We start from the raw sequence: 25,954 nt of genomic DNA, 5'->3' as shown, positions 1-25,954 counted from the left end.
ATAAGTATACTAAGATTTAAGTCTTGTTTGGTAATTAGCCGTTAGCTGGTTGATATAGCTAGTTATATCAGCTGATTTGACTAGCTGGTTGTAAATAGCTAATTATGTGAAAGTGTTTAATAAGTAGCTGTCTATTATTTACTATTTCAGTGTATTACTAAAAGAACTAATTGTTAAGCTAATTGCAAAAGGCTCTTATAATGAGTTTTTTCTAAAAGACTTTTTAAACCCCAAAAACTCGTTTAATAAGCTATATATCGAACACCCCAAAATGTTTTTATTTATTTATTTATTTTATAATGGTCAAGCCTCTAATAGTGCTCAATAAGCTAATACCTTAATAATTACGGACTAAGGGCTTGATTTGATTGACTAAACTGAGATGAATTGAACTAAACTAAACTGAATTGAACTTATTGGAGCTGAACTAAACTGAATATTTTATGAGAGAAGAAAATTATGAATAGAACTGAACTTATTGGAGCTGAAGTTAACTGAACTGAAAATAAACGGAAGAGAACACGTGCATTTTTTTTTTTTTTACAATCGGCCATACTAATTACTGCAATTATTCTATCAGTAATCAGAAAAATAAGGTAAGGAAAAAACGCTTTTCCGAGCTAAAAAAAGCCTGAAACAGCAAACATCTCTAAATTCCCCATTTTGTATCCGTCTTCTCTAAGGCAATGCTTCCCCCAAACTCAGCCACTATCTCTACCCTTCGCCACTGCACTTTCTCTCTCCTCCTCTTCACACCCTTCAACAATGGAGGACGTATATGAGCGAATTACGGAGTATGAGTTAGTAATATAGGGATTTCTTTGTTAATGTTGTAAGAGTTAATTTATTATTTAAGGGATTATTCAATAAGTGCACTAAGATTTAAGTTCTATTTGATAATTAACTGGTTGATATAGCTAGTTGTATCAACTGATTTGACTGGCTGGTTATATTATGTGAAAATATTTGGTAAATAGTTATTTATTACTCATATTAGCTATTTCAGTGTATTTAATACTAAAAGTACTAATTGTTCACAAAACTAATTGCAAAATGCTTTTATAATGAGTTTTTTCTAAAAAGACTTTTTTAACCCTAAAAACTCATTTTATAAGTTATTTACCGAACACCTAAAATAGTGTTTTTTTTTTTTTTTTTTTTTTTTTTTTTTTTACAATCCGCCATACTAATTACTGCATCTTTTTTTATTCTATCAGTAAACCTCTCTAAATTCCCCATTTTGCATCCGTCTTCTCCAAGGCAACACTTCCCCCAAACTCAGCCACTATCCCTACCCTCTGCCGCCGCACTTTCTCTCTCCTCCTCTTCACACCCTTCAACAATGGAGGACGTATGTGAGGGAAAAGACTTCTCCTTCCCAAAAGAAGAGGAAAAAATTCTCAAATTCTGGGATGAAATCAAAGCATTCGAAACCCAATTACAAAAAACATCAAATTGCCCTGAATTCACCTTCTATGATGGACCCCCTTTTGCTACTGGTCTCCCACATTACGGCCATCTTCTTGCTGGTACCATTAAAGATATTATAACCCGGTACAAATCTATGACGGGTCATCATGTGACCCGTCGATTTGGGTGGGATTGTCATGGTGTGCCGGTTGAACATGAGATTGATTCAATGTTGGGGATTAAGAGTCGGTCCGATGTGATTGATATGGGAATTGATAAGTATAATGAGGAATGTAGAGGGATTGTTTCTAGGTATGTTAAAGAATGGGAGGAGGTTGTGAGGAGAGCTGGGAGATGGATTGATTTTCAGAATGGGTATAAGACTATGGATTTGGGTTTTATGGAGTCTATTTGGTGGGTCTTCTCTCAGTTGCATCAGAAGGGGCTTGTTTATCGAGGGTTTAAGGTATGGTTTTGTTTTGTTTTCGGGTTTTTGAGTGTTGCGGAGGGGTAGTGATGTAGACGGGATTTGATTTGTGGCCTCGGGTTTTACTACCGAGGTTTAATGGTCTATGTTAGATGATATATGCTGTTTTTGATTGTTTTGTGATGTGGGGTTTAAGGTTTTGGTTTGAATGTGAATGGTTGTGTATGCTCTTTTGATTCAATTATGTATATACTGTCTTTTGCAGGTTATGCCGTATAGTACTGGTCTGAAGACACCTCTATCGAATTTTGAGGCCAATTCTAACTATAAGGTTGGAAGCATTGTTAATTGCTTTGATTTGTCATAGTTGCACATGATTAGTTTATGTGTTGAGTTGTTTGTGTTATTGACACCATAAGTTATGCAGGAAGTACCTGATCCTGAAATCCTGGTGACTTTTCCCATTGTGGATGATCCTCATAATGCGTCGCTTGTGGCATGGACTACTACTCCATGGACTCTTCCTAGTAATCTTGCATTGTGTGTCAATGCCAATTTTGTCTATGTTAAGGTGGGTTTCTTGTTCTTTTGTTGATATGGACTAGCATTTCATTCTGCCTTCCTACAAATCATGCATTGTGTGTATATATATTTTGTGCAGGTGAGGAGCAAATCTACTGGTGCTACGTATGTGGTTGCAGAGTCTCGTTTGTCGCAGCTTCCTAAAGACAAAGTAAAAACCGAGAAATTACCAAATGGATCAGGCGGTGAGGCCAAGAATACTAAGTCTAAAACTAAGGGTTCCACATCTGAGAAAACTGCCCCGGAAGATAGTTCATATGAACTGTTAGAGAAAGTTCCAGGTGCATCCTTGGTGGGTCTGAAGTAAGTAATTCTTCTCTTGGTATTTTATTTTACGTGTCCTCCATTCTTACTCAAGAATTGTTTCATTTTGTTGGTAGTTGATAATACTTCATATATTCGAGATTTTTCCTGAGATGGGTTTGGCAGCATTTAGTTGTTTTAGTTCAAATCAGCTTAAAATGTCTCATGAAGTTGAAAGGTGCTTTAACTTAGGGTTGTTGGACTTCATCAAGACATCATTGTCACTGTAATTAGTGCTAAGAGTTGCTGATCGCTGTAGAATAGCTAGGCAGCCTAGGCATAAAATATATTCCTTTAGCTATTAGCACTTATCCCTGAAAAATTTGCTAGGAGATTGTTTTGAACTCTTTGGTCAAAAGATGACTGATTTATAGAGAAGGATGATAGACTTGGTAGTTGATAATATGTTGGATTAGAAGAAAGGAGACCCTTTGAAACAAAAGGGGGCTTTGGTAAATTTATGGTTGACCATCTGTGATATATTTGCTGCACCATGGTCTCTTGTGAATGATTCCAGCTGATGAAGTTCAGTTGCTTCACTACCTAATAGTTGGTAGCACCCAGGAACAATTCTGTTAGTGGTTGGGTTGGGTATCTTACAGGTTTGGCCTCAGCCCAAAGAGTCAGGATGTGCATGCAGAATCTTGTTTTTTTTTTCTACACCTGTATATAAAAGAAAAGAAAAAAATTTGTATGAGAGGGGTAATTTGGCTGTGTGCAGATGCTCTCTGTCTGGTTAGCTTGTTTTACGGAGGCCCCCCACATGTAAGGGAGGGAGGTTGAGGTCATGTACTTGTTGGTGGAGCTTTTGGATCTTTGATTACCTGAGATTAGTGACTTATAAATGTTTGTGGGGGGGGGGGGGGGGGGATGTATATACAATGGTTGTTTTATGGAGGTCATGTACTATATTCTGTATTCATTATCTGAGCCATGATGTTGTCTTATGGAAAGCGCTGTTTATCAAAATCAAGGGTCAGGATAAACATTATGATGATTGTTTCATAAAAGGATTCATTCTGGTATTATTGCTCTGATTGTATCATTACATATTGTGATGGTTGGAGGGACTAGGGATTGGTAGTTTAATAGTATTCTGCTTCTATAATATTGTTGAATAGAAGAGCACCCCATCGTTGTATAACTTGTTTCTCTCTGTGTCAAGAATTGGTTTTGAGGCACAAGCCTTTTTTTTTTCCTCTTTTCCTCTCAAATCACATTGCTTATTGCAGTCCTAGTCTCCTAGATTATGATATTATTGGACACTTTGGGTCAACCTCTGGAATTGAGTCATGTTCATAGAAACTAAAATGATTGTCTTGGCATAGTTAGTTTACACTTTACCATTATTGAAATACTTTCAGTATGCCCAATGTTGGTCTGAAGTGTCATTTCCATGTTCTGATTAGGTATTTTGTTCTATGAATTTCTCACGCCTGTTTTCTGTTTTATTCATTTTCTATTATATATTATATATAGAAATAAAGGTAACAATACTGATAAAAATAAAAACTCTGCTTATTTAAAGCTCTAGGACAACTCAAATGTTGCGTCTCTGGCTCGATCTTTTCTTTTGAAGGCATCTTGTCTTCTCTTTTGCATACTTTTTTTCACCTTCTCTTGATTCAGGTTTTCAAAATTATAATGTAATGAGCTAATGGTTGCAGGTACATTCCTTTGTTTGACTATTTCAAGGAATTTTCTGAGGTGGCTTTCAAGGTTGTGGCAGACAACTATGTGACTGATGATAGTGGAACTGGAGTTGTACATTGTGCTCCAGCATTTGGAGAAGATGATTATCGTGTTTGCCTTGAAAACAAAATAATTGAACTGGTTAGCTACAAGCTCTTTTAATTTTTTATTTGGATATCTCTACATTAGTTGTCTGGCTCTGATTTTCTCACTTGGCATGTTCAGGGGCCAGACTTGATTGTAGCTGTTGATGAAGATGGGCGTTTCATCGAAAGGGTTTCTGAATTTAAAGGACTATATGTCAAGGATGCTGACAAGGAAATTATTAATGCAGTAAAGGCAAGGATGTTTGATTTTTCTTATTCCCTAATGAAAAGTTTTTTAAAGGAAGAAAGAGTTTTGTAGCTTGGATTGACCTAGGCTTACCAACATTCATGATTTTATGGGGAAAACTGAAGCAGCATATTAAAATAGTTAATTTGTACTGTCAGTCCAGTGTGGCAAAGTACCTCTACTGCTGGTGCTTGTTATTTTATTTTTGAAATTGGCTTGTCTTTACATATGCGAATTTGGAATTCTCATGCTATTTCTTTTTTTTATGCAGCAACGAGGCAGGCTTCTCAAACAAGGAAGTTTTACTCACTCGTATCCCTTCTGTTGGAGATCTGAAACTCCTCTTATTTATAGAGCTGTTCCCAGCTGGTATGTACTTTGGGAATTTGGTGCAATTGTTTTTGACTTTATGTTGAGAATTGATTGTCTAATTTTTGCTTGTGGAAATTGTAGAAAATTGAGTACTGCACTGACGTTATGCTACAATATTACATTCTATATCGGAGATTGACTTGGCAATCAAGATATTTCTTATAAAGTGTTTAGCTATCATTATGTGTCATAGAGCTAAACATGTTTGTTTTTTTGATGCAAGAGCATGTTAAGTCATTTGTACTAGTTTGTGATGTTTCCTACTAACTGATGTTTTGCTAAAATTTATCTGTAGGTTTATTAGAGTGGAAAATATCAAAGACCAATTGCTTGAGAACAATAAAAAGACTTATTGGGTTCCTGATTTTGTCAAGGTTCTATTTCATTTGTATCTTTATATGTTTTAATTTTGTCTTCATGTTTCTTTTTGCCGTGTTTAACATTCAAGTTTTATTTTTAATTTTTAATTTTTATAAAATTTAGGAGAAACGTTTCCACAATTGGCTTGAAAATGCTAGAGATTGGGCCGTGAGTAGAAGCAGATTTTGGGGAACACCGCTTCCTATCTGGATGAGTGAGGATGGAAAAGAAATGAGAGTCATTTCTTCCATTGAAGAACTCGAACGAGAATCAGGGGAAAAGGTTTGTCATATCCTTTACTACTTAAGGCTAAGCTGCTACTTTGCATCTTTACTGATTATTTTTATATCCGAGTATACTTAGTTAGTTTTCTTAGCTATCATGCCGTAAAGTCATAATTTGGTATAAAAATTGTGTTGATTTGGTTGGGATGAGGTGAAGAACCTAGGAAAAGACCAACCCCCCCCCCCCCCCCCCCCCCTCTTTTTAGCAGTGACTTATGTTAATGTAGTTTACAACATGAGGTTTTGGCTCTGACTAAAATAGTTCTTAAAGTCCAAGTTAATGCAGGAACTTCCGTGTATGTATATATATATGTACTTTCTCCGTTATACTCAAAACACTTTCCATTTCACACTTGCCAATGTATTATTTCAATTAATAATATCTTTAATTATCATCTTTACCACTTCTTATTGTATTTCTTCCCTCGATATCTCTCTCTACTTTTTAAGCTTGCCAAAACCATTAGGGTATATATATATACATTTGCTGCAGTCTTGCAAATATAGAGAGTAAAGTTTTGAAATTTATTGCTGATCATTTTTATTTAGATCTTCACCTTAAGGAAGATCTGAATACCTGATAATCCAGATTTGTTCACGCCTTAAGGAAGATACTTACTTAAGATAGTGCTAGCTCTTTCATGTCATTATCTTTCTCTCAGCGTGTGTAGACTAGGCAACTGATTATTGCTGGCTTAGCATTTTTCATTCATCTTCTGAGTGCTTCCTTGCTAGTTGTCTAAATGGCCCCTCTTCTCTCTTATCAAGAAAAAATCATTTAGGACATATGGGACTTCATTTTTTGATGATCTGTTACAGATTATTGTTGTGTTTAGCATTACTAGTCAAGAATATTAAAGGTGGTTATTACGTGGCCTACCTTGCAAGCAATATTGGTTAGGGAAAGTTATAAAGGGAAATGTGAATGTCCACTGAAAGCAATGACCGAGGGTTTGGTTAAGTGAAAAATCTGCCGTTTGCAGCATGCTGTATGTGTTATGTCTTATATCTGGTAAATATAATGGTTGAGAAATAAAGTTTGCATTTTTCTCATTTTCTCTGTCCTTATTTTTTGTTGGTTGAATTGAGTACAATTTTATGAGGTGCTTTACTAACTGTATATCCTCTACAGGTTACTGATTTGCATCGGCACTTCATTGATCACATTACTATTCCATCCAAGGATGGGAATGGTGTTCTCCGACGTGTGGATGATGTAAGACATTTTAATCAGTGCATTTTTATTTATGATTGATGTTATACATGGAGGTGGAATTAGATATGAAAGGGTGTGACTTAGACAGTTAGCCACCATTTTCTTTAAGTTTTCAATTATAATATTCTGGCATCATTACTGTGTTGCCTAACTTTTGACATATCAGTTCTAGGGATTTGTGTAATGGACTTGAAGTATGTATATAGAGATCTTATGTAAACTAAAACTTTTGAAGTTACAAAAAAGGAAATACAAACACAACTGTTTTATTTGTTTCTAAGATAGAAGTGCTATTATAAAAGAGTAAATTTTGTTACTGTGAATAGAGAGAAGCCAAGAAGTGCTATTCACAATTCATGAGTAACATGTTTGCATAAGAAGGCAATTGCATCATTGTACTTAGTTGCAGTAGCCTGACAAATTATAGTAGAAATTAATTCATCTTAAATTATTATAACATGTTAATATAGTTTGATTCAAAGGGCAGTTGGGCAGATTTTTTTGCAGAGCTTACATTATTTTTTATCCCCCATTTATTGTATAGAAAAAGGTTATGTATGGAGAAGATGAGTATAAATTTGTAATATGTTCTAACATTATTATTTTGCAGGTTTTTGATTGCTGGTTTGAAAGTGGTGCTATGCCTTATGCATACATTCACTATCCATTTGAAAACCGTGAGCTATTTGAAAAAAATTTCCCTGGACATTTTGTGGCTGAAGGTCTGGATCAAACTCGTGGGTGGTTAGTATCTTCCTCATAATATATACTCCTTTGTGCTGTCCTAGTTTTCTGTAGGTCTATGTATAGAAGACAATATCTGTAGGATAGCCAAAATAATATTCATTGAAAATATCCGCTGAATAGCCAAAATATTAGTTATTGACTATATTTGCAGGAGAAATTTGTTATGGCGTGGTTTTGAATTTTTTATATTAGGCACCCTATAATTGAAATATAGTTCCTCGTTTTTTTATTGCACCATTTGATAATTTTGTAAGATCCCACATGACTATATTTTTCCTTTATAAAGTACGAAAGATAGTCAAAGGAGTAATGGATAGTGTAAAATTGCAAATGGTGCATATTTTAATACATCCGGCGGCAATTTAAAGGTCATTTGAAAATTTCGCTGATGTTGTTGAAATAAGTCTGTGTCAAAAGGGGAGTTTATAAATTGTGTAAAATTGCAAATGATAAGGTCACTTGAATCTTGCTGATTTCATCAAGGTATCTGTGTGCGTCTGAGTCCTTAATCTACTAAGGAGCACGCCTCTTTAGAGGCATTGGTGTTAATGTTGATGAATTTCACCCTTGGTATGATTTATAATAATCAGCAGAAAATCTAAGTTTTCATAGTGGTCTAGTGTTACCTTTTCTTATTGTTGCTCTTTCTGTCCTTATATCATGGACAGGACAATACAAAATATGTGTGTAGTGTGTAGCTGTTAGCTTGTTTTTATTTAGTTCACTTCCATTTGTAGGTTCTACACATTGATGGTTCTCTCCACTGCATTATTTGGTAAGCCCGCTTTCCAAAATCTTATCTGCAATGGGCTTGTCCTTGCTGAAGATGGTAAGAAGATGAGTAAGAGACTCAAGAACTACCCTGCACCGTCAGAAATTCTTAATGAGTATGGAGCTGTAAGTGTTCTATAATCTTCCTTTTTTTCATTTGTTCAGTCTTTTGCTGCAGCTTTTCGTATGGAATCTTTAATATTTAACAGGGTGATTTTAAGTCATGACATGGTGTACATTTTATACAGGATGCGTTGCGCTTGTATATTGTAAATTCGCCAGTTGTACGTGCAGAACCCTTACGGTTTAAAAAGGATGGTGTGTTTGGTATGGTAAGGGCTACTTACTCTATATTCTTAGTCTTTTTTATTATGAGAATGTCTTCCCTTAGAGTTTGTGTTTCTCTTGATATATGCTAATATTTCATCATGCTTTATCATTTTCTGGTTTGATTGATGTGCAGATCAGAGATGTCTTCCTCCCATGGTACAATGCATATAGATTTCTTGTTCAGAATGCAAAGAGACTTGAAATTGAAGGTTTTGGAACTTTTATTCCAACTGATCGAAGCGTGCTAAAGAACTCCTCCAATGTCCTTGACCAGTGGATCAATTCGGCGACCCAACACCTGGTTCATTTTGTCCGACAAGAAATGGAGGCTTACCGATTGTATACGGTTCGTAACTTGTTTCTAATTAGTTGTATTCTCTGCCTTATGAATGATTATATCTTTGATAAGGCACCAATCTTTCCACAGGTTAGGGTATATCCTTTTATTATACAGAGCTTTCAAAGTTGTGATTGGGCCCTTTTACTGTTCTGTATTTTGATGGGCAAAGTGAAATTTCTTATAACTGGTCATTATCTACGTTTTCATTGCCCATCTTATGTGCCATACTGATCTACATGTTTCACTAAACATTTCTAATGGAAGTAGCTTCTTTTGTCATTCTGGAGATGAGTTCGCCTACATCCTTTATTCTAGATTTTATTGGAACCTAGTGTAAAAAGATAGAGTTTTGCTACCAAAAAATATATATAGCTCTCTTCTATTATTTTGGTGTTACTTTGTAAGGCCTTTCTCTAGGTTTTCACTGGCTGCTGTAAATTGTGGTGGTCTCGTTTTTGTTCTGACCAAGTTGCTAGATGATTCTTTTTCTTTGTTAAGTTAATATTATTTTGCGAACAATTTTTTTAAACCAAGGGTCTATGAGGTCCTGGCTTGTATGAGTTGTATCCCCTGTAGTGTGCTGATAATTTAAATCCTTTTTATTTAGACTTATTTAAACTACTCAAATGGATTGCTTGAAATTGTTTTTGACTTCTTTATGTCCTTTGCAGGTGGTTCCTCAACTACTAAAATTTCTTGATGATCTGACAAATATCTATGTAAGGTTTAACCGTAAGCGGCTTAAAGGTCGCACAGGAGAGGAAGACTGCAAAATTGCACTGTCCACTCTTTACCATGTATGTTACTTTTCTTCACCTGAGTACTGATTATCGATCCTTCATTGTATGCTAGCTTATATATATTGGTCTCTAATAAACTCTTATGTTCTTAGAAGAGTGATCCTTTGGGGTTCAAGCATGTTAAGGTTTTATTTTCTCTCTCTTATGTCCATCCATAGACAGTACTACCTCTAGTCCTCAATTTCACAAGTCTCACATGTTTGATATTTTAGTTTGACTGCAAATATATAGTAAACTACGTAGATAAATAATAGAAACTATACCATTAGATCATTATAAAGAGTTGATAGTGGTTTTTATTAACACGTGCTAATAGTAATCAAGAACTAATAACAAGCTAGTGAATCATGGGCTCCTTATATATTGAAACAGAGGGAGTTCTAGAGCATTTTTCCAAGAGTTGGTATAGGAATAAATCGCTTTGTATAGTAACGGATCTCAATATTGGCATTACATTTACCACAGCTTTAGCAATGTATCATAATTTCCCTTGTTTGCGCCATTGCATGGTAGATAGCTATGATGTAATATTTCATAAAAGATTTGAGGATTATATATGTTGATTATTTGTTTTCTAGATATCTCATACGTTCACATTGATAATGTTGCATTATTGAATGGATTCATATTCCATGTTCGATGCAACTGTGTACTCATGCATAGAAACTGCCAAACCTCCTTTAAACTAGTGGCATATGTATAGATTTTTTGATGGATTTGGTTGACAAGGGTTTCTACTTTGAAGAGGTTGCTTTGTATTATGTGTGTCTGTGGGTCAGTATCATTGAACTATCCTGGTTTCCTTTAAAATTATCTAATGGAATTAGGCCCTCTAGCTCAGGCCGCCATCTGCCCAACACGTGGTTGGCTTTGAGAACATTAAACTCTTAGCCTCTTGGTCTGAACTCTGAAGGTATGAGTCTATCCGCGGTTTAAATGAGTATCTTTGAAGATCTTCCGTCACAAAGTTAACATGCTGAGTGGTCTGGAAGTCAATGACCTTTCTTTACGCATTGGAGGAGCTGCCATTATGGCTCTTTGCAGCAATCTGTTAGATTAAGCTCTTGAATCATATTTCACTTATTATCTGAATTTTTGGTCATAGGTACTGCTAACTTCATGCATCGCTATGGCTCCACTGACACCATTCTTTACCGAAGTTCTTTACCAAAATTTGAGAAAAGTTAGTGATGGGGCTGAAGAGAGCATTCATTATTGCAGTATCCCTGAAGATGAAGGAAAGGTAGTCTCTTTGGCATGAACTTCAAGAAAAAAAAAAGGGGGGGGGGGGGGGTTATTAATTTCAATTTTGTAAAAGGAATCTTAACTCAGTTATGGCTCACTGTAATTTAATATTTCAATTCTAGGGAGAAGAGCGCATTGTACAAAGTGTTTCAAGGATGACGAAAATCATTGATCTTGCACGTAATATCCGTGAGCGCCACAACAAGCCCTTAAAGACACCCCTCAGGTAGTATTTGTATCTATTATGCTGTTTTATTTTTACTAATCTTTCTACTTGCTCATGAGACTTGTTGGTTATTGGAGAGTACAGGGAGATGGTGGTGGTGCATCCTGACAAAGATTTTCTTGATGATATTGCCGGGAAACTAAGAGAGGTACATATATTTCAAAGGTGTATTTTGTCCATTGCTTAGATTTAATTCGATTAAGTCTTGTGTACGAGAGCGGACCTTAATAGTAAAGATTGCCATCAGTCAGTGAATTTAACAACCTCTTTATTTCAAACTGCCCTACCCCTTGAAATCCTAAAAGCAATAAAGAAGGAAGATACTCTTAATTAAAACATTGCTTATTACTAGCTTCACATCTTTCTGTCATTTTTAATAGGCCTGTTCACGGATCGGATACTCAGATATCAAAAATTGATATCCAAATCCGATTTGAAAATTTCGGATATCCGATATTCGGATATCCAAAATTTTCAAATCGGATACTTAGGATATCCATTATCCAATATTAAGTAAAATTGATTATGATTACTTTCGAAATTTCACTAATTTTACCGCTTTCTTATTGCTAAGTTGTACAACATTTTTTAACAAAATAATAGTCCTTTTGCAAAAATCTAATTTTAAAAAGAATTATAGATATGATGTTTTATCATATAATTTTTTTTATTATGAAGATAAGAATGATTCATATGATATAGTTATGGAATACCATTCCAGGGAAATAAAAACCAAGAATTTTCTTATACTTCTAATTACAACAAAACTAAAGACCGGTTATTAATGGAATTCCTTGTCGGCTCTCTGTGAAACATTTGTTTGGTCAAGGGCTTCCAAACACATCATAAGCTAAACCCGTGCTAATATATATTATCATCAAATATATTAAGAATATTATAATAAGTTAATAATACAAGGTCAGTTTTAAATGAACAATTCAAAATTTTAATACTGTATATATTTCACTATTTTAGGCTATATATTTTGGATATCGGGTATCCGAAATTTTGAAAATCAATATCCAAATCCGCATCCGATATCCGCTTTTTCGGATCGGATATCCGATCCGAAATGAAAACTCGGATCGGATATTAAAAAATTCGGATCGGTTGCGGATCGGATTCTCGAATAGTTTTGTACAGACCTAATTTTCAATACTCTTGATCATGATTTTGTCACATTTGCATGCATCTGATAGAATTTGATGCCTTTAATTCATCAAATATTAGTTTGGTTTTTTTTTGTTTGACTATCAAGTCATTCTCGTTTAGCAGAGATTCTTGTACATGATTATTTACAAATTCAAATTGAAATTAATCTGTTGGCTATTACAATCCATAGGAATCTGATGAACGAACATTATTTCAAATTTGGGTGTTGTAAATAAAGGTATTGAGAAGGATTCAAAATTTTTTCTGAGACTTATTTCACTTTCACACAAATCAAACAGGCTATGTGTATGGTCTATCCCATCAATATAACCTCCTTTGTTTTCTACTCTCGTGGGCATACCTTTTTTTTTTTTTTTTTTTGTGGGGGAGGGGGGGGGGTATAAATTGATGGTAGCACCATGAAATTTGTGGCCCTGGCTTCTTTTAAGCTGACAGTCTGACACACTGATTTTTCCATGAATTTTAGATGTCCAAGAAATAGCTGTGAGCATGTGTGTTAAAAAGTTTAGTGCAGGGACTAATGCTCTTGGGATGGGCCTTTTTTGTAATAACAATTTGTTCTGTGCTCTCTGGAGAACTATGTGTTCCGCTATCTGTACATCTTTCTTAATTGTTAACCCTCTATCACAAGGAAATTTTCTCGTCTAACTGTTTTTTTGTTTACGGGTCTGTGAATTGTAGTATGTTCTGGAAGAGCTTAACATAAGATCTCTGGTTCCCTGTGATGATCCATTGAAATATGCATCTCTTCGTGCTGAGCCTGATTTTAGGTATGCATGCTAGACAACTCTTTCTCTCTCTGTTGAGGTGGAGGAGTTGAAGTGCTTTTTTATTTGCTCAACTTTATCTGGTTTTACTTATGATATGTATCTGTTCTCTTAGTGTGCTTGGCAAGAGGCTTGGCAAATCAATGGGAGTGGTTGCAAAGGAAGTCAAGGCAATGTCCCAGAAAGATATATTAGCATTTGAGGAAGCTGGAGAAGTAACCATTGCTGGCCACTGTTTGAAGCTGGGTGACATTAAGGTTCATTTGTGCGCTAAATTTTTATGTGACATTTAGTTTAAGAGTTTGTTGTTTTTTTTTAATGAAAATGTTGGATAATTATTGTTATTTTGTTGCTTATTTGATGTGTGATAAAGCACTGTAATGGTTAGCTTGACCTAGGAATGTAGGAAGCTTTCTGTTTTCATTTAACATGAATATCATAATTAAGAGTATATGATTTGCCTGAACTCTTATATGACCGTGTCAAGCAAATTAATATCAACTTAGAGGATACACAGTCCAAACAATCACACAGAAGTGTTGTTTAATCTGGCAGAAATTAACTAAAATTCTGAACTCAGTGAGGATAAAGTTTTATATTACGTAGATTTTGTTTGTAATTCATAACCCAAAACAAAAATGGAGCAGTCTTATCATGTACTCGTATCTTCTCATTTGTACCCCTAGAACTTACTTTGCGTTACTGAAGTCATCAAGTCATTTAAATGTACTATTGTTATGTGAACTTTCAGGTTTTGAGGGATTTCAAACGGCCTGATAATACAACAGAACAGGAAATTGATGCTGCTGGAGATGGTAATAATTATTGTAAATTAATTTAAGGTAAACTTGTTAGTTTGTTGTCAACCCATCTGATAGCTTCAACTCCCTGTGTAGGTGATGTCTTGGTTATTCTTGATTTACATCCTGACGAATCATTGTTTGAGGCTGGAGTAGCTCGTGAGGTATGTTAGTTATAATTCTTAATTTTTGTGTTTTTAGTAAATGAAACATTGACTCGTATCTTCTGTCTGCTTCATTATTGTACCATTCTTCTGCTAATACAAAAGGAATTTAAAGTGGTCTTGTTGTGCCAAGGTTTCATTTACAGAATATGCCATGTATTAACAAAATTTACAAGATCCTGTTAAATGTTTTTGTCAGCATTGACATTATAAGTACACTGTTTCCTTGAAAATTAGTTCCATTTAGAGTTGAGGTTGAATTGACAGTAGCCTATAAAAAGTGAAACTAAAGCTGCAATAAAATTATATCATCCTCATCAATAATTATTTTCCCAAAATCTTAGGTTGTTAATCGCATCCAAAAGTTGCGGAAAAAGGCAAGTCTTGAACCTACCGATGTTGTGGAAGTGTACTTCAGTCCATCAGACAAGGATGCACCAACCTTGAAGCAGTTTCTGAGTTCACAGGTAACAAGATCCTTAGTTTTTGAAGCATAATTTAAGTTTTTGATGTTTTTTATTTAGTCTATCGTGGCTTTGCATTTTTTTATTAGTTTTTGACTATTTTCAATTACCTTTTTCCTAATATTTGATACTGTTAAAATCCTCAAACGAGTATATGCTTTGTTGTGCAGGAACAATACATAAGGGAGGCTATTGGCTCCCCGTTACTGCTTGCAGAATTCATACCTTCTTATGCAGTAAGTATTTCTGTTTGTTTTTTTTGCTTGGTTTGCAGCTTTTCTTTTATGCATATTGTAGTATCTTACCTTTTCTTCTAATTGATTGTTGTGTCACTCTTGAGTCCAACTTTTATGTACTCCCTACGTTTTTATTTATTTATTTATTGAATGCAACACTTTGACTTGTGCGGAGTTTTATGTGCTTGAGTTGAATTTGTTAAACCTTGTCAAGAGATCGTTTATTTTCATATTTATTTATTAATTTTTTTTTATTGCTTGAAGCCTATATGCCTGTAGGCTGTAGCCCTGCAATTCTATGAAAGATGTTGCAGTTCTTATCAGATTTATTTGAGCATTTGCTACTGGGTCTGTACAATTTACAGGTTATTCTCACCGAAGAAACTTTTCACGGTGTATATGACATGTCGTTCACTATTAGTTTGTCAAGGCCAACATTAGTATTCAATGATGAAGCTCTACTCAGTTTATATGAAGGTTTGAGCTCGTAGATCCCATAAAAAATATCACTTAACTATAAGTTTAGGCTTGAAGCTCACAACACATTTTGCAATTACAGGAAACACGACCTTTGCAAACGGTTTACAGGTTTACCTTAGATCAAGAGATTCTAACAAGCTGAAGTCCGAATTTAATGCTGGAAATGGCAAGGTACTTTTCATCTACAATGCCCCTGTGTTTTACTGTAACTTAGATTTCTCTTATTTTTGAGGAAACTGGCTCTGATTTTTTTCCGATTTTAATATTTTCTCAGATTAGGGTTGACTGCATCAAAGATCAACCAGCAGTGGAAGTATTGCTGGGTCAACATGTATTCTTGAGTGTTGGAGATCATTATCTGAGCAGAAAGTCCGGGTGAAAGACAAACTTACATCATACAGTAACTTTTTTTCATTATTTATAATTTTCATTTTTGCGCACATAAATTGCTAACATCAAGATTAAGGGTTGTTTGACAAATTGTTGTCAATTTTGTAAAATTTCTCAATTAATTGAAAGAAAGCAATATTCACTTACACACAGGCCTTGAATTTAATTTATGCTAGTCTCCTTGTCGTAGGCTCGTAGGTACTCGAGTTTTGAATCTTTTGATACAGAATTGCTTGATATTGTTTTACTGATTTTCATCAAATTTCTTGACCCCTCTAAGGGCCTGTTCTGATTGACTGAACTTAACTTAACTTAACTGAATTTATTGAAGCTGAACTGAATTGAGTATTTTATGAGAGAGAGAAATTAAGAACAGGACTGAGGGGGTGTTTGGTAAGAAATATGGAAATGGAATGGAAAGAATTTTGATAAGAAGGGGAAACGGTAATCAAAAGTGTTACTTTTATTTATTGTTTGGTATTATTATTATTTATTTATTGAAGTAGGAGAGCTAGCTTTGTTGGAAACGGTAATTGTTTCCTTGGGTGTTTGAGCGGAAACGAATTGGAGTGATCTGTTACCACAAAGTAATGGTATTTGTTTCCCCACATCACAAACCAAACAGCAAGTAACAACAACTGTTACAAGAATCCGTTTCTTTGATTGAAAAATGCCATACCAAACACCCCCTGAATTGAACTTATTAGAGCTGAACTGAATTGAAAATAATGTATAGAGAACTAAGCCCTAAGTCACACCATACCACGTTTTTGGTACGGAGTAATGGAAATCAGGAAGGGGGAAAAAATACATCACTCCACAAGTATCAAATCATGGAGAATTGGAAATATTTTCCCAACTATAATTAAGATTAATTTGGCCAGATATCTTTTTTTTTTTTTTTTTTTACTTTATGTAATCACAATAGATGGTCAAATAGAGTTTGTGAAAAATGTAAAAGCCGATATAATTATAGAACGGAGAAAGTATATTGTACTACCTCTGTTTCATATTACTTACATTGTACTCCCTCCGTGTTTTAATAAGTGTTACACATATCAAATCCGGCCGTATTTTAATAAGTGTTACACTTTCTTTTTTTTTTTGTAAAAAGTTACATTTAAATATTATAATTCTCTCATCTCATGGTCCCACTCAAACCAACTACTATTTTTTTTATATATCTTTTCCCTCACATTCATTATTTTTCAATAAATTATTAACCCTACTATTTTTTTTATAATTTTTTAATATTTCAACTACCCCACTAATCTCTTATTTTATTTAACCAATTAAATTGCCTAAAACTATATTTCGATCAAATTATAACACTTATTAAAATACGGAGAGAGTATTATATGTTAAATCGTTGTAAATAATATGAAACGGAGGGGTTGTGGACTTGTGGTTCACGTATGAGGCTATGACCATTTGTTTCCAAGACAATTGTCACACCCAGCACCCAAGACACCTATTTCCAAAGACAATTATCACATGAAAACAACAGTGCTTGCTACAATTCATTTACTCAACTCACTCCCTAAACGACACCTGCCCAACATGCATTCACTACACTTTACTTGAGAAAAACAACCATTTTTCACACCTCCTATCATATCCTCTTGACTACTTTCAACTAAATCACTTTGTTCACTCTAACAATGGAAAACATCGATTGGAATTCAGCCGTTGTCGGAAAATTCTTCGGTCCAAATCCAGCAGACAAATCCTTAGTCCAACAAATCGTTGTCTCTCGATGGCTTAAAAGGGGGACAATCACAGTTGACAACAGTCCTAAAAGTCCTTACTACATCTTCGTCTGCTAGAACAACATACATCCGTCGTAGACGGTCGTATCATTACTTTGAGACATTAAATTTGGACCCATTGCAAAACTATGGATTCGTGTTTGCGACCTCCCTTTGTGTATGTTATAATACCCTTGTTGCGGTCGTCACTTGTTGAATCTTGTTGGACTTGTGGAAATCATCGAAACATGAGAGTGAATCTTTTGAATTTAGGATTGGGTGAAGGTGGCCAATCTGGCCATGGCATTAACTAGAACGGAGATGATGGTGGTCATTAGAAGTGTTAATTTTATGGTTTCTTAGTTTTTGTAATTAAGTTAGAGTAATTTTGTCCAGTTGGTCTAGTATATCAATGTGTAATTTCCTAATCATCTTTCTTATACTAGATTTTGTACTCATGCTATGTACCTTTTTTCTTTTTCTACTTAGAAAAATATTTATTTAAGTTAACGTTCTATGAATTATTAAAAAAAAAAAAAAAGTACCCCCAAGGTTTCTAAGATATGGTGCCTCTTTGTTTAAAATGTGAATCGTGTAATTCTACCATTTGCAAAACAATTTATCAAATATTGGTTTTACGTTTCATAATTATTGATTTTACGTTTGGATAGCTAATGCATGTGATGCTTAAGTACTAATTTGGGACAATGACTAAAATGACACACCAATAAATTACTTACGGGGTTGCAAAGTTGAGATTTCAATTTGGAAGCTCAATTTCTAATGGAAAAATCAATTCTAGTTCTTCAAATTCTAAGAATATGGGGCTTTATAACATACAAATATAAGCAACTTTCGTGAAAGAATGATTTTGTGTAAAGAATGATTTTGCAACAATACATCCAAACAGAGGCAGAATTTCCAGAAAAGCCTCTTACTAGTGCAGAAGTCTGATGTCTTTGTGTAAAGAATGATTTTGCAACAATATTTCAGGTTGAGCTACATAATTCCAATTGCAATGAAACGTCTAATAGATGCAACTGTAGAAATCTCACCAACAACATACATTACCATTTATGTACCCCACTTGCTGGACATAGCTTCCAAATCCTCGTTTTGAAGTTGAGCAATCTTCCCCCCTTCCTTGACCATGGGGGCAACAAAGTCCAGAGAAGTAGCTTTAGTAGCAAGACGAGACCCAGCAAAGAGACCAGCCCATGGATCAGAAGGCAAAGTATCATTTGTTCTACGTCTCAAATCTCCTATATTCACAACTTGGCTACACACACGTCTTCATTTTCACTAAAAAACTTTTTTGTCCAACAGATTCTTCTCTTTCATATTGCAAACTTCTGATGGTATGATAGCCTTTTGAGAGGGCAACTCAGAGACAAAAAGTAGGGTTTGTGCCCAGCCAGCATATTTCCCATACCTTGTAACAAATGCTTCAGCCACACTGCTGCACAGCTTTGATGTCATACGGACACCTGCAAGCTCAGGCATAAGGTACCTTGTAGCAACCTGCCCAACACACCGTCACCGATAGAAGCTCAACAAATCAAAAAATGACTTTAACAAAAAAAAAATCAAGAAATTACAACTGTTTCAACCAAGGAAAGCAAACATCCCTTGATTGATGCATGCAACTTCCCAACTGCCCAATACTATTTATTTGCACATTCCCTTAATTGGATTTTTGAGCTCTTGAAATGAGCAAATAAACTGAGTGAGAAAGTTCTAAGAGCAAAGGAGCATAAAATATTATTGAGTACATAGAGCTAGGTACATCTGTGTGCATATTGGAGCTTCTAATTGATGTAATAGTTAATTGAATTCAAATTTAATCATAAATCCTTTTCCTTTAATTATCTGCCAAGTTTATGACTAATTAACCAACAGTGTTTGATTTTTGCAGGCAAGCAATCAAACTCCTCAGGTACAACGATACCCTATACCCCCCAAGATCCAAAACAACTAAGGGGAACACTTGGGGGCGGGGTCTTGGTTTATAAGGATCCGGTCCAGATGTTAACTATACGCCAACCATTAAAAGGTAGAAGTCCTGAAAGATGAATTAATCTCACGAAAAATAAAACTGGGTGGAAAAAGCAACCTCTCAGCAGGATATGAAGATTGTTTTGTCCTCAATATGCCAACTCATGACAAATGCAATAATAATTTATTAAATATAGATCTTGTTCACAACTGGTTTATGAATGTATAGGCTGGACACTAAGCACTATAAGCATAAGCAATGCATATCCTTCAGCTTTAGCTATCCTATAAATATCTTACTAGAATAATGTATATATGCCAATACATACACTACATATCCATTAAACATTAGAGTTCACACCATGGTTGTGACAACCAACTGAAATTTTGATAAACGTAGACCATATTTAAAAAATTCTAAGGAAAGAAAACTCAGCAATCAGCACCAAAGGTCCCTTCAGCTTCCAAACACTCCCTCCTATTTATAAGCAGCTAATTGACGCAGACAAGCCACCCTCATGCTGCTTTAGACATGAGAATGAAAATTCTAGTCAGCAAGTAGCCGCAGAGGCCCTCGCCTATGATGCAACATCACATTTGACCTTGTACTTTATATGCTTTATATGCCAGAATAGTTTCGACAAGACAACAACACCATGTTATCATCACTCCCAGTACCTCTCATAACTCTACATACCTTTTTATTTCTACTTTTTTAGTTTGTCTGTAAGCTTGAGCCTTGCAGACCTTCACGACTCTATATACCTTTTTATTTGTACTCCCTGCCTTTCTGGTTCATCCTAAAGGGACTGCTTCGATTACGAGGTCAAACTTTGAACATTATACAACATTAAAAATTATGTGGGATCTTACATAGATGTGATGATAAAATTGGGACAGAGAAAATAAAATTAAATGGTGAGGATAAGAGATCATGTGAGTAGGTAGGAATGTGCATAATAAGACTGAAACCAGATGTGATTTTCAAAAATTTAGGGATTTTCTTGGGGGAGGGGGGGGGTGGAAGCAAAAAGGTCCAACAGATCCAACACCATACCAAAATTTATAGGTCCGGCCCCAGGCCCTAGAAAGCCAGATTCCAGTTCCAGTAACTGTCCGGTCCGATTGTTTCTGGACCGTATGATTAGGTTGCAAATTCTTCTATGAATTTACTAACTGACCAGTCTCATACTCAACTCAATTACTTACTCCTTGCCCACCAGGCCACCACCCATTCTCTCACTCTCACCAGTTTTTTTTATTTACTTTTTACATTTTTCTCCACCACTTCCTGACCACAGGAAGTTGCCTCAGTATGCAACTCTTGTTTTCAATCACACAACATCTTTTCTAATAATTTTGAATGTATTACAACATAAATGTCCCTCTCATTTTTTTTACATGTGGTTATTAACACTCCTAAAATCACAACGCCAATAAGAGACAAGATTGTGCAACATAGAATAACTTAAAGATGATGAATCCATTATATTGTGAAAAGCGAGAAGTTGGATGTACACAAAGTAAAAAGTACGGATGCATAGAGACTCTTCCCACTATACTCAAAAGGCGATGACTACTAGACTACTTCATAGTATGGGCTCAGTTCTCCACTTATTGAAATAAGTTTTAGCGATAATAAGTTTAGCATAATTAATTTTTGTTTAACAAAATTAATTAGCAAAAATAAGTTTAGTTTAACAATAATAAGCTTAAGAGAAAAGAGCCACATAAGAAACAAATTATCATCATAGCCTAAAGCTTACAGAATAGTCTCTTCCAACTTTACAATGAGTTTTTAGTATTTGGGAAGAAAGAGGGGAAGAAGTGAGAGAGAAGGAGAAGGAAAGGAAGGAACTAGCAAAAATTATGTGAATGGAAGATGTTGGTTTAGAAGGATTTGAATTCGACAGAAGATTTGGAAGGAAAATAAAAGGGTAGCAAGTTTACAATCTTTCACAAGTCTCACTATGAACTATTCTTATTTATCTGAATGTCAGAGGATCGAAAATTTTAAAAACACCCTTTTCAACCAATGACAACTTCCATTGGTAATTGGGAAATCGGACCAAAACTTCTTGATTTTATGTATCAAAGGGTACAATATTTCTATCCTTCGAGTCTTTGACGCACCTAAGGCACACTTGAGGCACACAGGCAAATTTCTTTAATTGTTGTATGTTGTGCGCCTCACGTCAAAGAGGCACACTAAGCCGCGGCCAAGGCGCAGCAGGACCTTCATCGCCTCATTGCCCCTTGAGCCTTTTTATACATTGGTCAGAATTTAGAGAAGATCATCTGCCAACACTGATAGTCCATTTCAAATAAGGTCAACTGAAAGTTTAATTCATTTAACTATTAGGTAGGCAGCGATGCTAGAAGTATTTGGCTTAGAAAAAGCATCAGGGAACACACATGACAAGAAACAGTTCACCCCCCTTTACTTAGCCCAACTGATTGTTATCCAAACAAAGGAAATTGAACCTTCTATTCCTCCCCCTCCCCTTCCCTCCAAAACTTCTATCCAACCACAAAGTCAGTAAAAAAGAAGGCCATAATCACTGACAAATTTACAGTTGTTTACCTTCCAGACATGAGTGTCAACTGGAACTGCATGATGTTGATCCAGGGAGAAGAGAGCTACACATGATGCCACCTTTGGACCCACACCGGGAAAAGTGGAGAGTTCATTTATGACTTCTTTAAGGTCCAATTCACGCAAAGAAGAAAGCCACTCAACACCACCACCAGGCTTCAATTGCAGGGCTTTTATTGTGCCAACTATATATTTTGCTCTTTTCATGCAAATCAATAATAAATGGGACGTCAAATTACATACAATGATGACATGAAAAACTATGCACTCTGACAAAGGTAAGAAGAGGACTCATTATTTATTTAAAAAATAAGGATGCATAAAGGCACATTGGGAATTGTATAAGATAATCTAAAAGGCTGAAAAAGTATAAAATAAATTAAAACAAAACGGAGGTGATGGCCAAGGCACAGAAGATCAAAGGCAAGATATAACAACTTTTTTATTATGAATTGGCAACCCTCACAATGCCACTTAAATCTTAAGAAGCTCATGTTAGTAATGCATTCACACCAAAAACAATCAAAAACTAAACAATTGATAAAATTTAGTGTGGAGCTAATTAGCTCGTGGCAAAAAACATAGCACCAAGACTTACACTAATTTGTTCGCCAATGTAGCAGCAACAATAATGGAGGAGCTCAAAAGATCTCAACTCAAAGTCTCAAACTGGTTAAGCAGCCTTTATAGTGACATCCAACAGTACAAAACCATGACATTCCAACCACAAAAAATCATGATATTTTGACCAATCAATTTTAGTTGAGCATACATGATGTTATAACTTTAAGTTATAACAATAAAAGAAAGCAGAAGAATTCCTTTCTGTTTGCAAGCCATTTTATCTTCAAGATAAAAGACAAAGAAAGTGACAAACTAATCTAGATGCAAAATGAGGGGAAAACCAACCTATAACCAAAGCCAGCCTCCCTTAGCTCCTCTTCAGAGATCATGGCCAACCGCTCCAATGACGGAAATTGATAAAATTGAAACCCCTCAACACTCCCCAAATAATGACCTAAAGAAGAAATGTAGTCGACCATTCGAGTGATCCTTTGAATGTTATTATTAGACGAACACAAAAACTGAATGAGGCACTCCAAAGGATCCTGCCTAAGCACACGGGCACCAGCCAAATGAGGTGCTAGCTCAGAAAACCTCTGATCGGAGGCTGCAAAACTCTCCCACAAATCAGCCAGACGAATACCCACATTGAGAAAATCAAGCAAAGCTAGCTTAGCATCCTCCTCCTCAGTGAAATTGGAAATGGAACTGGAAGTAGGACAGGTAACCGGGTGAAATTGGTAAGCGACATCACCATTTTCAAGGTGCTTCAAGGACACCAAATGAGACTTGACAACGCCAGTGTATTGGAGTGTCCCTGTTTTCTTCCACCTGAAGGTCTGTCCAGTAGGAAAAGTCAGGAGCAAAGACAACTCTTGTTTCCCCAAATCAAGGGGCACCCATTTATCAGTTGGCATGTTTTGGATTTTGAGAATTCGAGACAAAGATCTCTTAGACGGTCTATTTGAAGAGTGAGACAAAGTTTCTGAGTTAAGGTTTGTTTTGGTTTTAGCAAACTGGGAGATGTCCACATTGCGCGGAGTTGGAGGGGTTGAGGGAGCTGTGCACTTAACAGCAGAACCAGGAGAAGTAAAAGGTCTCCTCCGCTTCATGATTGGTATTACAAGTTTTACAGCGTTTCCTGAAACTGGCAACAAGTCATTGGAGAAGAGTGGTCAACCACTTCATAGTTCATAGCGTATATCCTCCAAATCAATCAATCAATCAATGCTTTAATCCCATAAGTGGGGTCAGCTACATGAACAATAATAATATGCTAGTTGTATCACAAATATGCAAGCCCAATGCACAAATTAACATGCTGATAATTTTGTAATTCTCCCAATTCTCCATAATAATGGCTCATTGAGCAACAAACAGGAAACGATGAAGCAAAAGAAAAGGTTCCATTTAAGCATGAAATGATTGAAGTTCCTAGTTAAGGGAAATTATCCCAACTAAAGCAATGACATAATCGTTTCAAATTAATTTGTAATCTTAACTGAAAAAACTAATTCTGGATTCAATAGTTCAGAACTTATTCAAAATCTCACCAATAAAAAAGAAGCAGAAAACAGATTAGAATACTCACTATTGATTCCGGCGACTTCAAGTTAACCTACAAAATCGATGAATTTTTCGAAACCCAATACGAGCTACCGTTAGAAGCATGCGATGCCCATTAAGTTTGAGTTTGATGGATGAATGAACATTTGAACAAAGAGAATTTAATTGGCATAAAACATAAATATCTCAGGAATTCTTCAGCAATGGAGATTTTTTGGTTAGAGAGGAAAGAAGTATTGAGGAGAGGATGAGTAGTAGCAGAACGAGTGGGAATCTGGAAAATGAATGGGTAGTTTGGTCTTCATAAAACATTTCTAGCATTTACTACATCTCTTTTAAATTATTTGCATTGATTAGACATTTTTATTCATATTTTACGGCAAATCACTACAAATAGTTTGAAACATACGTAATAGTATACCGTACGAGTATTTTTTTTTTTTTTTAACTGCATTGCTGGTGTGTTTTTGTACTCCGTATTATTCTAGAGTTCAAAAATTGATAATTCAAGCTATTTATAATTGACGGTGCCAAAATAATTTTTCCGTTAAAGATGTTAAAGAATTGAAGAAGAAAAAATTGACGGTGTCAAATTAACTACTCCCTCTATATGACACAGTCAAACATTGCATGCATGCCATAGTTTGACTTTATTTTTATATTAATAAAAATTATTTAAAAAATTATATTATGAAACTTTATATTAAAATCTACCTAACATATTTTATGATAAAATATGTTTTAATTATATCAGTAAAAAAATATGGTCTAACCTAATACATGAATAGTGAAAAAAAATGTCCAACGTTTTATGTATTATGAGACGGAAGGAGTATTCCATTAAAGAATTGAAGAAGAAAAAGTTCAATAGTAGCTTCAATGGAGCTCCCGAGCAGAGGACGATAAACACCCTATCCTTGAAGTTGTTAGTATTTGCCATTGAAGTTGTTGCTCTCATTAACGTCACTTTACCTTTATTTCTGATTTACTTAAGATTAACCTTTATTTTAATATACGATATGCTTATTACTCCGTAAATTCAAATGGCAACACATAAATTTACATTACTGCCACAGGAAATTGTTTATCCTAGTGGTTTTTGTTCAATCATTTTTTGCGTGGAGTAAAAATCTGGTTTCATTTTAAATGTTTTATCAAAACTTTTGTAATCTGACTGTATGAGTTTTTCCCATCCGCGCTTCTTTGATGTGGTAATACCGTAATACTGATGCTACTAAATATCCAAATATTTGTAACCTTAAAATTATTCGTTTACATGCATTCCCTTACTAATATTACCATTACCAACAAGGCAACAACTAAAGTTGGGAAATTAACGGAAAGAGCTCCCCAACCGTTAGACTACCCTGAACAACAATGCCTAAATCTAGTTTGACAAGAAAGATAATAGCATGAAACAAAATAAATAAAAATAAAAATAAATAAAAACAATAGAGTGCAATTCACCTAAGAAACCCTAAGTAGAATTATACCCCAAATCAAAGGTACCATAAGTGGAATTTTGCCAAATTTGAACTTTTCGAAGCACCCAAGATGATCAGTGTGTGGTTTC

At 35.1% G+C, this 25,954-nt stretch overlaps 2 protein-coding genes across 3 annotated transcripts; one reads left to right on the top strand and one right to left on the bottom strand.

Annotated features, from left to right (window-relative positions):
- Positions 1-1,227: 1,227 nt before the first annotated feature.
- LOC145582877 (isoleucine--tRNA ligase, cytoplasmic-like) lies at positions 1,228-16,058 on the top strand. The gene is made up of 27 exons (XM_081639918.1): positions 1,228-1,876; positions 2,103-2,168; positions 2,265-2,408; positions 2,499-2,722; positions 4,390-4,555; positions 4,640-4,753; positions 5,019-5,116; positions 5,415-5,493; positions 5,603-5,761; positions 6,896-6,979; positions 7,590-7,723; positions 8,464-8,623; positions 8,746-8,829; positions 8,961-9,173; positions 9,839-9,964; positions 11,073-11,210; positions 11,335-11,438; positions 11,523-11,586; positions 13,293-13,381; positions 13,494-13,635; positions 14,130-14,193; positions 14,275-14,342; positions 14,687-14,809; positions 14,977-15,042; positions 15,408-15,519; positions 15,602-15,693; positions 15,797-16,058. The coding sequence occupies exons 1-27, from the start codon at positions 1,343-1,345 to the stop codon at positions 15,899-15,901; spliced, it is 3,552 nt and encodes a 1,183-aa protein (XP_081496044.1). The 5' UTR covers positions 1,228-1,342; the 3' UTR covers positions 15,902-16,058.
- A 2,430-nt stretch (positions 16,059-18,488) lies between these two features.
- LOC145581808 (N-glycosylase/DNA lyase OGG1-like) lies at positions 18,489-24,653 on the bottom strand. Of its 2 annotated transcripts, none has more exons than XM_081638836.1 (4): positions 24,407-24,653; positions 23,161-23,962; positions 22,240-22,450; positions 18,489-19,181 (listed from the first exon to the last, which is right to left on the bottom strand). In XM_081638836.1, the coding sequence occupies exons 2-4, from the start codon at positions 23,925-23,927 to the stop codon at positions 18,963-18,965; spliced, it is 1,197 nt and encodes a 398-aa protein (XP_081494962.1). In that variant the 5' UTR covers positions 23,928-23,962; positions 24,407-24,653; the 3' UTR covers positions 18,489-18,962. The 2 variants fall into 2 exon arrangements, with proteins under 2 accessions (XP_081494962.1, XP_081494963.1); XM_081638837.1 differs by having other exon boundaries at positions 23,161-23,956.
- Between the last annotated feature and the right edge of the window lie 1,301 nt (positions 24,654-25,954).

The sequence above is a fragment of the Chenopodium album genome, chromosome 15 (assembly GCF_948465745.1).
Source record: "Chenopodium album chromosome 15, dcCheAlbu1.1, whole genome shotgun sequence".
NCBI lineage: Eukaryota > Viridiplantae > Streptophyta > Magnoliopsida > Caryophyllales > Amaranthaceae > Chenopodium > Chenopodium album.
The sequence above is the reverse complement of the archived record's forward strand: the minus strand, read 5'-3'. Positions and strand labels throughout refer to the sequence as shown.

What these genes read in the sequence shown, in the direction of transcription:
- LOC145581808 (XM_081638836.1), bottom strand. Translation starts at nt 23,927, where the DNA reads ATGAAGCGGAGGAGACCTTTTACTTCTCCTGGTTCTGCTGTTAAGTGC. An exon ending in GAGGCTGGCTTTGGTTATAG is followed by an intron (nt 22,451 to 23,160) that starts GTTGGTTTTCCC and finishes TTGCATGAAAAG; the next exon opens with AGCAAAATATATAGTTGGCA. An exon ending in TTGACACTCATGTCTGGAAG is followed by an intron (nt 19,182 to 22,239) that starts GTAAACAACTGT and finishes TGTGTTGGGCAG; the next exon opens with GTTGCTACAAGGTACCTTAT.
- LOC145582877 (XM_081639918.1), top strand. Translation starts at nt 1,343, where the DNA reads ATGGAGGACGTATGTGAGGGAAAAGACTTCTCCTTCCCAAAAGAAGAG. An exon ending in TATAGAGCTGTTCCCAGCTG is followed by an intron (nt 5,117 to 5,414) that starts GTATGTACTTTG and finishes ATTTATCTGTAG; the next exon opens with GTTTATTAGAGTGGAAAATA. An exon ending in TGAAGCTGGGTGACATTAAG is followed by an intron (nt 13,636 to 14,129) that starts GTTCATTTGTGC and finishes GTGAACTTTCAG; the next exon opens with GTTTTGAGGGATTTCAAACG.